Genomic DNA, 13,605 nt, shown 5'->3' on the forward strand with positions numbered 1-13,605 from the left:
CACACCGATTCAGCGATGTCTGCGGGGAGTCCAGCGACGAAACAAAGTTCTGGACTTTCTTCCCCGACCAGCGACAGCACAGCAGGGGCCTGATCGCTGCTGCCTGTCACACTGGACGATATCGCTAGCGAGGACGCTGCAACGTCACGGATCGCTAGCGATATCGTCTAGTGTGACGGTACCTTTAGTAAAGAACAGCAAGCACTTTGACAAGTGACACATTCCTGAGTTCTGTGTTTCAACCCATCTCCTGCTGTCTTCAGATTACATAGCATAACAGATTCCCTTTAAAGAGCAGTGATGTGAAACTGCAAATGCTGCGCTACATATACACAAGACAGAGGATTATTTTCTGCCATATGCATCAACAGAACAGCATTGGAAGTTTAATATTACTGATCTGTAGACAATAGGCAACAATTACGGTTCTACACTGCTGTTGTGGAGAAGGGCAGGAAAGTAGAGCACTGCTAGAACTAGCTAGTTATGTAAAAGCACATAGGCAGCTGCACTGATGTAGATTGCAGAACATAAGTTAAGTCTTCAAGGGTATTGCAGAGGAGCAGAGAGTGCACAGGAGCAGAGAGTGCATAGGAGCAAAGAGTGCATAGGAGCAGAGAGTGAATTCTTTGATTAGTTTGATGAGAACTTGGACAGTTAAAACTTCTCAGGAGCACACAGGATAGGGTGGAGGGAAAATCAAATACTGTTGGGATATGTAGTTTTAGCTGATCAAAATTAGATCGCCCAATCAGCTGTATGAATCTGAATGCACCGAGGGGCAGATATAAATGAAGAAAGACAATAATATAAAAGAAAGAAACTTTATGTTTGGCTTATTATGTATATTAGCAATAAGTATGCCATTACTGTGCTTTGCGAAAAATAATTAGGGCATCCTGACATTTCAATCATCCCTATGTAATAACACATTTATGTTTTCCGCTTACCCAAATGCTTATTTCTGATTTTTGGGGGGGTTCAGGATCCCAAGGAGAAGACCTGCTGGTGAAGAGGTTTCCACATGGAATACATACAGGTGCTTCTCACAAAATTAGAATATCATCAAAAAGTTAATTTATTTCAGTTCTTCAATTAAAAAAGTGAAACTCATCTACTATATAATTGTCTAAGGGTCACTTCCGTCTTTCTGTCTGTCCTTCTGTCTGTCACAGATATTCATTGGTCGCGGCCTCTGTCTGTCATGGAATCCAAGTAGCTGATTAGTCTTGCCAGCTGCCTGTCATGGCTACCGCGACCAATCAGCAACGGCCACAGTCCGATTAGTCCCTCCCCTGCAGTCAGCGCCCGGCGACCGCTCCATACTCCCCGCAGTCACCGCTCACACAGGGTTAATTCCAGCGGTAATGGACCGCGTTATTCCACGGGTAACTAACTCCGTTACCGCAGCTATTAACCCTGTGTGACCAAGTTTTTACTATTGGTGCTGCCTATGCAGCGTCAATAGTTAAAACATCTAATGTTAAAAATAATTGAAAAAAATAAAAAATCATTATATACTCACCTTTCGCGATGCTCCGGTGACCGCTTCATGCAAGCAGTAGGTTCCGGTGCCAAGGATGGTATGGAAGAAGGACTTGTCATGACGTCACGGTCATGTGACCGCGACGTCATCACAGGCCCTGCACGCCTGCGCGAGAAGGACCTGCCATGACGTCACGGTCATGTGACCGAACTACAAGGGGCCCTCGGAAGGTGATTATACGTTAATTTTTTATTTTTTAACCTGTGACATACGTGGCTGGGCAATATACTGCATGGCTTGGCAATATACTACGTGGCTCTGTGCTGTATACTACGTCGCTGTGCAATATACTACATGGCTCTGTGCTGTATGCTACGTCGCTGTGCAATATACTACGTGGCTCTGTGCTGTATGCTACGTCACTGGGCAATATACTACGTGACTGGGCAATATACTACGTGGCGGGGCAATATACTACGTGGCTGGGCAATATACTACGTGGCTCTGTGCTATATACTACGTCGCTGTGCAATAAACTACGAGGCTCTGTGCAGTATACTACATCACTGGGCAATATACTACATGGCTGGGCAATATACTACATGGCTGGGCAATATACTACGTGGCTGGGCAATATACTACGTGGGCTGTGCAATATACTACGTGGACATGCATATTCTAGAATACCCGATGCGTTAAAATCGGGCCACCATCTAGTATAATATATTAGTCATTACAAACAGAGTAATCTATGTCAAGTGTTTATTTCTGTTAATGTTGACAATTATTTCTTATAGCCAATGAAAACCCAAGTCATTATCTCAGTAAATTAGAATTCTTTATAACACCAGCTAGAAAAATTATTTTAAAACCCGAAATATTGGCCTACTGAAATGTATGTTCCGTAAATGCACTCAATACTTGGTCGGGCTCCTTTTGCATCAATTACTGCATCAATGCCGTGTGACATGGAGGGGATCAGCCTGTGGCACTGCTGAGGTGTTATGGAATCCCAGGTTGCTTTGATAGCAGCCTTCAGCTCGTCTGCATTGTTGGGTCTACGGTCTCATCTTCCTGTTGCCAATACCTGATAGAAAAAAGCTTGTCAGCAGAGGGAAACATGAAGTGCTCTAAAATTTCCTGGCAGACGGCTGTGCTGACTTTGGTCTTAATAAAACACAGTGGACCTACACCAGCAGATAACATGGCTCCCCAAACCATCACCGATTGTGGAAACTTCACACTAGACTTCAAGCAGCTTGGATTGTGGCCTCTCCACTCTTCCTCTAGACTCTGGGACCTTGATTTCCAAATGAAATGCAAAATTTACTTTCATCTGAAAACAACACCTTGAACCACTGAGCAACAGTCCAGTTCTTTTTCTCCTTGGCCAGGTAAGACGCTTCTGGCGTTGTCTATTGGTCATGAGTGGCTTGACACAAGGAATGTGACACTTGTAGCCCATGTCCTGGATACGTCTGTGTGTGGTGGCTCTTGAAGCAATGACTCCAGCAGCAGTCCACTCCTTGTGAATCTCCCCCAAATTTTGAATGGCCTTTCCTTAGCAATCCTTTCAAGGCTGCGGTTATCCCGGTTGCTTGTGCACTTTTTTTTTTTTTTTTTTTAACCACACTTTTTCCTTCCACTCAACTTTCTATTAATATGCTTGGTTACAGCACACTGAACAGACAGTTTCTTTAGCAATGACCTTTTTGTGGCTTACCCTCCTTGTAGAGTGTGTCAATGTCTGCCTTTTGGACATGTCAAGTCAGCAGTCTTCCCCATGATTGTGGAGTCTACTGAAACAGACTATGGGACCTTTTTAAACGCTTATGAAGCCTTTCCAGGTGTTTTTTGTTCATTATTCTAATTTACTGAGATAATGACTTTTGGGTTTTCATTGGCTGTAAGCCATAATCATCAACAAACAGATATAAACACTTGAAACAGATTGCTCTGTTTGTACTGATAATATACGAGTTTCACTTTTTGCATTGAAGAACTGAAATAAATTAACTTATTGATGATATTCTAATTTTGTGAATTGTATATCACTTTCATATAGTAGATGGTACGACAGGGCATATTTCACCCAGCTCCATTTTCTCTTCTTGGGACTGGACTATAATTCAAAACAAATCTTCAAGTTTCTGCATGTGATTTTTTATTTCTTACATATTTATCCACATTCATAGAACCCTTTGTGTTTTTACACCACAAACAGCCATTTACAGTACAGAATAGACATTTTTAAATCATATGTAGCCAGAATATTGCTGTGGTCTCTGGACAGATCTGCGGTCTGCCAAGATCTTACACAGCTCGATTAAGTATTATCTCAGCTTTGTAATTAACCTTGTCCTTTCCCCCCTGGTGTACGTGGCGTAACCTTTGCCCCATTAACTTAAGTACTAAAATATCCCAAAGTAAATCCCTGGTAACTTTAATGTGAGTATTCACAATAGTGCCTCAAATACATCTATATTAAGGGAGGGGGGGTCTCGAATTAACACCGTGGTAACAGAGGAGCTGCATTTCTCATCTAAATGTGTAATGTGAACCAAACCGAAGAAAACAGAGTATATTACAATGTATACAGTGTAGGTAATCAAAATAAACTGTTTGGGACTATATTTTTGGCCCCGATCTCACAATGAAGAAATCTACAAGCAAATTTGCTGAACATAAAGTCCAGACATGTGTCCCTGTGTAGGACCCCATGCACATGAGATGCATATTGTATGTGATACTAGAGTTGTGCTCAAAAGTTTACATACCCCAGGAGAATTTTTGCTTTTTTGGCCTTTTTTTCCGAGAATATGAATGATAACACCAAAACTTTTTCTCCACTCACGGTTAGTGGTTGGGTGAAGCCATTTGTAAGACTATTGCGTTTTCTCTTTTTAAATCATAATGACAACCCAAAACATCCAAAATGACCCTGATCAAAAGTTCACATACCCCATTTCTTAATCCAGTGTATTGCCCCCGCTAACATCAATGACCGCTTGAAGTCTTTTGTGGTAGTTGTGGATGAGGTTCTTTATTTTCTCAGATGGTAAAGCTGCCCACTCTTCTTGGCAAAAGCTTCCAGTTCCTGTAAGTTCCTGGGCTGTCTAGCATGAACTGTGCACTTGAGATCTATGCAGAGTGGCTCAACGATATTGAGGTCAGGAGACTGAGATGGCCATTTCAGAACCTTAACTTTATTCTGCTGTAGTTCAAGAAAAGCACATCCAGCCCATGAATGGCAGCGCTTCCCAGGACTCACATTCAAAGATGATATTTCATATTTTTTTATTTCAAAGCTTAAAATAGAAGAGATACAACGCGTTTCGGATACAGTATATATCCTTCTTCTGGTATCATAAAAACACAGTACAAAATCCTTGAGTAGGATTTGTACTGTGTTTTTATGATACCTGAAGAAGGATATATACTGTATCCGAAACGCATTGTATTTCTTCTATTTTAAGTTATGAAATAAAAAAAATATGAAATATCATCTTTGAATGTGAGTCCTGGGAAGCGCTGCCATTCATGGGCTGGATGTGCTTTTCTTGAACTACTCATCCTGTGTGAGCCTTACTCTGGCTCTCTCACTTGGATCCACTCGAGGCAAGCTTCAAGCCCTGTATATTGAAAAGTATCTCAGAGGGAATTTGGAGGATACACGATCTAAAGCCATTTTAGTCTTTTATCAGGTGAGTGCATAAAATTGTGCACCCTTTAAAGACTATAATATTGTGTTTACACACTTAGGGCGCCGCAATTTGCCTGTTCTTCTCTCCCAAACAGGTGTTTTTTGTTTATTCTGCTGTAGTCAATGACAGGTCGACTTGGTCTTGTGTTTTGGATCGTTGTCATGCTGGAACGTCCAAGTACGTGCCACGTGCAGTTTCCGGGCTGATGAGTGCAAATTTCCCTTCAATATTTGCTGATAATGTGCTGCATTCATCTTTCCTTCCACTTTGACCAAGTTTCCTGTGCCTTTGTAGCTCACACATCCCCAAAACATCAGAGATCCACCTCCTTGCTTTACAGTAGGAATGGTGTTCCTTTCATCATAGGCCTTGTTGACCTCTCTCCAAATGTAGCGTTTATAGTTGTGGCCAAAAAGTTCAATTTGGTCTCATCACTCCAAATTACTGTGATACAAACGTTTTGAGGCTTGTCTCTGTGTTGTTTTGCGTATTGTAGGCGAGATACTTAGTGGCATTTATGCAGTAATGGCTTTCTTCTGGCGACTCGACCATGCAGCCCATTTTTCTTCTAGTGCCTCCTTTTTGTGCATCTTGAAAACAGCCACACTGCTAGTTTTCTGAGAGTCCTGTAGTTCAGCTGATGTTATTTGTGGGTTTTTCTTTGCATCCAAAACAATTTTCCTGGCAGTTGTGGAGGACATTTTTATTGGTCTACCTGACCGTGGTTTTGTTTTACAGAGCCCTTGATTTTCCATTTGTTAATCACAGTTTGAATGCTGCTGACAGGCATGATCAATTCCTTGGATATCTTTTCCTGTTTTATACAGTTCAACTAGATCCGTTGACAATTCTTTTGCTTTTCCCATGACTCCCAATCCAGAAACGTCAGTGGCTGGATGAAAGATGCAAGAGTCTGTCTAGATCCCAGAAACTCACTCAGCTTTTATGCACACACACCGATTACAAGCAAACAGATCACAGGTGAGGATGTTACCTTTAGTAGCCATTCAAACCCATTTGTGTCAATTTCTGTGCATGTTATCAGGCCAAAATCACCAGGGTATGTGAACTTTTGATCAGGGTCATTTGGATGTTTTGTGTTGTCATTATGATTTAAAAGGAGAAAACACATTAGCTTGACAATAAATGGCTTCACCCAACCACTAACCATGAGTGAAGAAAAAGTTTTGGTGTTATTCATATTCTCTGAAAAAGGGCCAAGAAAGCAAAACTTCTGCCAGAGTATGTAAACTGTTGAGCACAGCTGTACATTAGTTGATTACTGTTATCACTACAAAAGCGTAATGCAAAATAAAGTATGTCAGTGCATACCTATAATATATATATATATATATATATATATATATATATATATATATATATATATATATATATATATATATACACACACACAGGTCCTTCTCAAAAAATTAGCATATAGTGTTAAATTTCATTATTTACCATAATGTAATGATTACAATTAAACTTTCATATATTATAGATTCATTATCCACCAACTGAAATTTGTCAGGTCTTTTATTGTTTTAATACTGATGATTTTGGCATATAACTCCTGATAACCCAAAAAACCTGTCTCAATAAATTAGCATATCAAGAAAAGGTTCTCTAAACGACCTATTACCCTAAGATTCTCCTAGGAATCTCTTTCTCCAGAGATTGGCAGGACAGCTAATTCCACGTTACCTGCCCGCCCTATACCCAAGGAGGCAAGGTGGCACCCACGAGAGGCTGGGGCGTGATAGAGTCCCTGTAAAAAGCCTCACTCCACCGGTCATACGGGTTTGTCCTATCCATCACGGGAACAGAGAGAGACACAACATCTAGAACACCTACAACAGTTGTGAGGACCTTATGAGAAGCTCAGCAGTAAGGTGCTACAACACCCAGGCGCTAGAGGAAGGCTACTGATTTCCACCTGGATAAGGGGACTCTGGATTTGCCTCCAAACTGGACGGACTCTGCCTGCCCTGTGATCTGTGCTCTGGACTGTGGATGCTGAAGCCTTCAGTAAAGGTAAAGAGACTGCAAAGTTGTGTCCTCGTTCTTCACTGCGCCTCACACCATCCATCATCCACACACACACTGGGAAGCCCTGGGGACACACTTCACCTGTGGGAAGGTATACCATCTAGCTGCCATAACATCACTCCAGCGGACCCCTTAAAGCAGCGTCGGTCACCCTGACCGAATACCACAGGTGGCGTCACGAACATTTCCCCTTTAAAACCCTTTCCCTTATTTTTTACAATGGACCTCCCAAGGGCCATGGACAGGGTCAGCCACCGTGACATCCCCATTGAGAACCGAAGGACCCGGTACCGAGTACCCCTGGCCCTAAACGGGGGCGATCCACCTGTTTAACTTCTCTTTGTACCTTGCTGTACCTATATCATTCTTTCTGGAAAGTTATTTCCCTTCAAATAATGAAATATTATCAATAAAGATTTATATCTGTTGTATTTAATTTTGTATCTATACTCTTTCCCCTTCAATTTTTTAAGTAACTGGGGCCCTATGGATATATATGGAATATGTGCAAGGAACTCCGATTCCCCATAGTAGCAGTAGGATCCAAATAGGCTTTGTCCACTATACTCACCTCCCGTAAGAACACTGGTAAAGCAATACCAGCTCTGCATTTCCTAGCGCTCGCACGACATTGAGCGCTGCAGCCCATTAACAGCCGCTGTTTGGCTGCAGTGCTCATGTGAATGATGGGACACCCAGGGCTAATATCACTAGAACAGCGTTGGTATCGGAGGGAAGTGCAATATTATTATTTTTAATCAGGGACTACAACTTTCAAGAAGGGGGGAATATCCAAATAGTAGATAACCCCTTAAGGTTTATTAGAACAGAGCTAGTGCACGATACCTGACAATCACACACGTTCCAGGAGATATCTGTATATAATGACATCAGATTCTGAGCAGAGCCAGAATAACCCTGCAATGGTCATGGAAAGGTGGCGGGAGGGAATCAAGCACTCAGCCTTTCTGTCCCACAAGGCAAAACATAGTAACATAGTAACATAGTAACATAGTTAGTAAGGCCGAAAAAAGACATTTGTCCATCCAGTTCAGCCTATATTCCATCATAATAAATCCCCAGATCTACGTCCTTCTACAGAACCTAATTGTATGATACAATATTGTTCTGCTCCAGGAAGACATCCAGGCCTCTCTTGAACCCCTCGACTGAGTTCGCCATCACCACCTCCTCAGGCAAGCAATTCCAGATTCTCACTGCCCTAACAGTAAAGAATCCTCTTCTATGTTGGTAGAAAAACCTTCTCTCCTCCAGACGCAAAGAATGCCCCCTTGTGCCCGTCACCTTCCTTGGTATAAACAGATCCTCAGCGAGATATTTGTATTGTCCCCTTATATACTTATACATGGTTATTAGATCGCCCCTCAGTCGTCTTTTTTCTAGACTAAATAATCCTAATTTCGCTAATCTATCTGGGTATTGTAGTTCTCCCATCCCCTTTATTAATTTTGTTGCCCTCCTTTGTACTCTCTCTAGTTCCATTATATCCTTCCTGAGCACCGGTGCCCAAAACTGGACACAGTACTCCATGTGCGGTCTAACTAGGGATTTGTACAGAGGCAGTATAATGCTCTCATCATGTGTATCCAGACCTCTTTTAATGCACCCCATGATCCTGTTTGCCTTGGCAGCTGCTGCCTGGCACTGGCTGCTCCAGGTAAGTTTATCATTAACTAGGATCCCCAAGTCCTTCTCTCTGTCAGATTTACCCAGTGGTTTCCCATTCAGTGTGTAATGGTGATATTGATTCCTTCTTCCCATGTGTATAACCTTACATTTATCATTGTTAAACCTCATCTGCCACCTTTCAGCCCAAGTTTCCAACTTATCCAGATCCATCTGTAGCAGAATACTATCTTCTCTTGTATTAACTGCTTTACATAGTTTTGTATCATCTGCAAATATCGATATTTTACTGTGTAAACCTTCTACCAGATCATTAATGAATATGTTGAAGAGAACAGGTCCCAATACTGACCCCTGCGGTACCCCACTGGTCACAGCGACCCAGTTAGAGACTATACCATTTATAACCACCCTCTGCTTTCTATCACTAAGCCAGTTACTAACCCATTTACACACATTTTCCCCCAGACCAAGCATTCTCATTTTGTGTACCAACCTCTTGTGCGGCACGGTATCAAACGCTTTGGAAAAATCGAGATATACCACGTCCAATGACTCACTGTGGTCCAGCCTATAGCTTACCTCTTCATAAAAACTGATTAGATTGGTTTGACAGGAGCGATTTCTCATAAACCCATGCTGATATGGAGTTAAACAGTTATTCTCATTGAGATAATCCAGAATAACATCCTTCAGAAACCCTTCAAATATTTTACCAACAATAGAGGTTAGACTTACTGGCCTATAATTTCCAGGTTCACTTTTAGAGCCCTTTTTGAATATTGGCACCACATTTGCTATGCGCCAGTCCTGCGGAACAGACCCCGTCATTATAGAGTCCCTAAAAATAAGAAATAATGGTTTATCTATTACATTACTTAGTTCTCTTAGTACTCGTGGGTGTATGCCATCCGGACCCGGAGATTTATCTATTTTAATCTTATTTAGCCGGTTTCGCACCTCTTCTTGGGTTAGATTGGTGACCCTTAATATAGGGTTTTCATTGTTTCTTGGGATTTCACCTATCATTTCATTTTCCACCGTGAATACCGTGGAGAAGAAGGTGTTTAATATGTTAGCTTTTTCCTCGTGATCTACAACCATTCTTTCCTCACTATTTTTTAAGGGGCCTACATTTTCAGTTTTTATTCTTTTACTATAGATATAGTTGAAGAACAGTTTGGGATTAGTTTTACTCTCCTTAGCAATGTGCTTCTCTGTTTCCTTTTTGGCAGCTTTAATTAGTTTTTTAGATAAAAACAAGTCCCATCTCAAAACGTTATGTGGTCTCTGTTTGAATTTTGCCATTTTTCATCAAAATCTGGGTGCAAACATATTAGCAAATCCACTTTAGACATAGTTATAGAAGCAAAGGCGTTAATGAAAAGACATTGGGTCACTGTATATCAATATTTAAGTAACCACAATTATTAAAAATTTGCTATTCACTGTCAAATCCAATTGGAGCAATATATTACTCCAAATGGATTTGACAGTGGACTCAGAATATATTCTGTAAAGATTACATTTAATTTTTTTTTTTTACTGGAGTTTGTAAAAAAGATAACATTGCATCTGCCAAAAGATAGTCAGCATGAGAGAAAATGTGACCCAAGGTGAACAAACTAAAAAGGAAATAGGAGTTTATGACAGCGGAGTGGGGGGCAGAGCCCGTAACACTTTGCAGAGGACATCCAGATGTTCTCAGCTCCCACAGCAGTAATGTCAGGCTTTGTATATTCTCTTATCCCTGGGAATGACTGCCGACCCCACAGTAATGACTAAAAGGACAGATAATGACCCTGCAACATTTTTCTGCAGCATTCAGTTATTATAGTAGTCAATTACTATAATTACACAACCTCAAAATGACCTCCCATTACATCCCATAGTTTACAGAACTTATACATCCACTAAAAAAAAATCATATTTTAAGTTCTAGGACTGCGGGTAAGTATTGCTCAGATTTTCACCGTCCTCTTGAATACGCCCACTATTAGTATTTGCAGCAGACTTTTCAAAACAGTGTTGGCAGGAAAAATACTGCACAAAATATGTTTTTTGCAGCATTTTTTTAATCCGTTTTCCCCCCTATTCATTTGAGTAATTTAAAAAGCGCTGAAAAAAAAATAATAATAACAAAAAAAAAAAAAAAAAAATGATGAATTAACTTACTGCAGATTTGAAAAAAAAATGCTTTGAAATTTCAAATGTGCAAGGACAAAAAAATATAAGCAGCTCAGAAATATTCCTTTGCCAGTGTGGCAAAAAAAATCTGGAAAAATCTAACAAGTGAACAAGCCTTATGGTCATCTTTTTCAGGTTTTTCTTAAAAAAAAAAAACATTGGGAGAAAGCATTGGCTTCTCCTGTTTCTATTAGTAGTATTTCAAAATATTAAAAGCAATTTTCAAATATGTCTTAGACCCAAGAAACACAAAAATATTATTAAAATCCTAAAATACATACAAGAAATATTAAAACCACCTAAAGCCCATTCTGCAGTCCATATTCTCTATATGTAAATTCTGTTACTTTGTTTTCCTCAGTGATCACTTATCTGCCATGCATATGGATTACGGCAAGTCATGTCTTTGGCATTCTCAAGGTACAAGGTTTGGAAGGATATGGCGGCACTAATTCCACCATGTCCTATATACATTTGTATTCAGCAGAGACCATACCGTGACAGGCTGCTTACAGTGTGTAGGATAGAAGGACATATGAAAGGACAGCTCTTGTGCAATGGTGCAAAGTTCACGAAATCGCCTTCCAGCAGAGGTGGTACAAGTATACTAAGGGAATTCAGAACTAATCTCAATAAGGCGCCCATTGTTCTAGAAATGGGCTAATCTGGCCTTAATTCTTACCATGCATTTGCGATCATCTACTCCAGTCAAATCCTCTTCAAACTCTTTTCCCACATCAAACTCCATGTTGTAGTTTCTAAAAGTGCTCAGCGTTTTAATGACCATGTGCTCTCCGTTCTGAATAATATCTTTGTCTGGTTTCAGCAGAGTGGCGATTTTCCTGATGGCCACATTGACATCTGCATAGGGAAGAAGGAGAGAAGAGGTTTCTATTGTGGAGAATCCTTCAAATCTAAAGTGGTTGCTCTCAGGATTGTCTTTCTTTTAATCAGTGGCACAAATCCAACTCAGATGAACTAAGCCGTTGACCTATCCAAAACATACACTACACTGGGAAGAAGAAAGGCTCAGGCCCAATAATACTACATTTTACATGCTTAGCATTATTTTGGCCTCTACAGCAGGCCTGGGAAAAGGGCAACCTAAGGGCCACAATGAGCCTTTGAGTGTTCCTGTCCAGCCCGTGGACCAGGGCATCCAAAGGGCTGGAAACTGTGGCGTCCTGCACCACGTAGCCTCCCCTATTGATATAATGAGACAGAGAGCTGTCAGCATCCTTTTCCCATCATTGAGCCTGTGCCAATAAGGGAGCAACAGGTAAAATGATAGCACTGCACCTGCTGTGCAGAGCTCAGTACCCTGCATAGGAGGGAGAAGTGGAGAAATTGGCTAGGGAGTATTTTTGTTTAAATTGTCAGTACTTTTAAGAAACTGTAGAGCCATTGTGCTGCGTAGAGGGACTGTGGGAGGCCATCGTGCTGCGTAGGGGGTCTGTGGGAGGCCATCGTGCTGCATAGGGGGTCTGTGGGAGGCCATCGTGCTGCGTAGGGGGGTCTGTGAGAGGCCATCGTGCTGCGTAGGGGGGGTCTGTGAGAGGCCATCGTGCTGCGTAGGGGGGTCTGTGAGAGGCCATCGTGCTGCATAGGGGGGTCTGTGAGAGGCCATCGTGCTGCGTAGGGGGGTCTGTGAGAGGCCATCGTGCTGCGTAGGGGGGTCTGTGAGAGGCCATCGTGCTGCGTAGGGGGGTCTGTGAGAGGCCATCGTGCTGCGTAGGGGGGTCTGTGAGAGGCCATCGTGCTGCGTAGGGGGGTCTGTGAGAGGCCATCGTGCTGCGTAGGGGGTCTGTGAGAGGCCATCGTGCTGCGTAGGGGGGGTCTGTGAGAGGCCATCGTGCTGCGTAGGGGGGTCTGTGAGAGGCCATCGTGCTGCGTAGGGGGGTCTGTGAGAGGCCATCGTGCTGCGTAGGGGGGTCTGTGAGAGGCCATCGTGCTGCGTAGGGGGGTCTGTGAGAGGCCATCGTGCTGCGTAGGGGGGTCTGTGAGAGGCCATCGTGCTGCGTAGGGGGGTCTGTGAGAGGCCATCGTGCTGCGTAGGGGGTCTGTGAGAGGCCATCGCGCCACGTAGGGGATCTGTGAGAGGCCATCGTGCCACGTAGGGGGTCTTTGAGAGGCCATCGTGCCACAAAGGGGGTCTGTGAGAGGCCATTGTCCTGCATAGGGAGTCTGTGGGGGCCATCATGCTGTGTAGAGGGTCTGTGGGGGATCATTATGCTGCGTAGAGGGTCTGTGGGGGGCCATCATATTGTGTTGAGAGCTGTTAAAGTACAATGGCTCAATTACCAGATTAGCTTGGCTTACTGTTTTCAATATTAAGTAATAAAAATTAATGTAAAATAAGAATATTGAGTAGAATTCAGTTTGGGCGGTTGATCTGGCGCTCCACAACTTTCATGGTTTCTCATGTGACCCCTCAGCAAATTAATTGCCCACCCCTGCTCCACCGTGTAATATAGAGAAGGGACATCATATAAATATTTTGAGTGACCCTTGACATCCCATGACCTCTGGCCT

At 42.3% G+C, this 13,605-nt stretch overlaps 1 protein-coding gene across 1 annotated transcript in view; it reads right to left on the minus strand.

Moving 5' to 3' along the window:
* Nucleotides 1-13,605, minus strand: part of RBP1 (retinol binding protein 1) — a 49,358-nt gene that overhangs the window by 20,676 nt on the left and 15,077 nt on the right. The window contains exon 2 of the mRNA XM_069727822.1: nucleotides 11,756-11,934. Within this exon, the coding sequence (XP_069583923.1) occupies nucleotides 11,756-11,934 (179 nt within the window). The remainder of the gene's footprint in view (nucleotides 1-11,755; nucleotides 11,935-13,605) is intronic.

The sequence above is a fragment of the Ranitomeya imitator genome, chromosome 5, assembly GCF_032444005.1.
Source record: "Ranitomeya imitator isolate aRanImi1 chromosome 5, aRanImi1.pri, whole genome shotgun sequence".
NCBI lineage: Eukaryota > Metazoa > Chordata > Amphibia > Anura > Dendrobatidae > Ranitomeya > Ranitomeya imitator.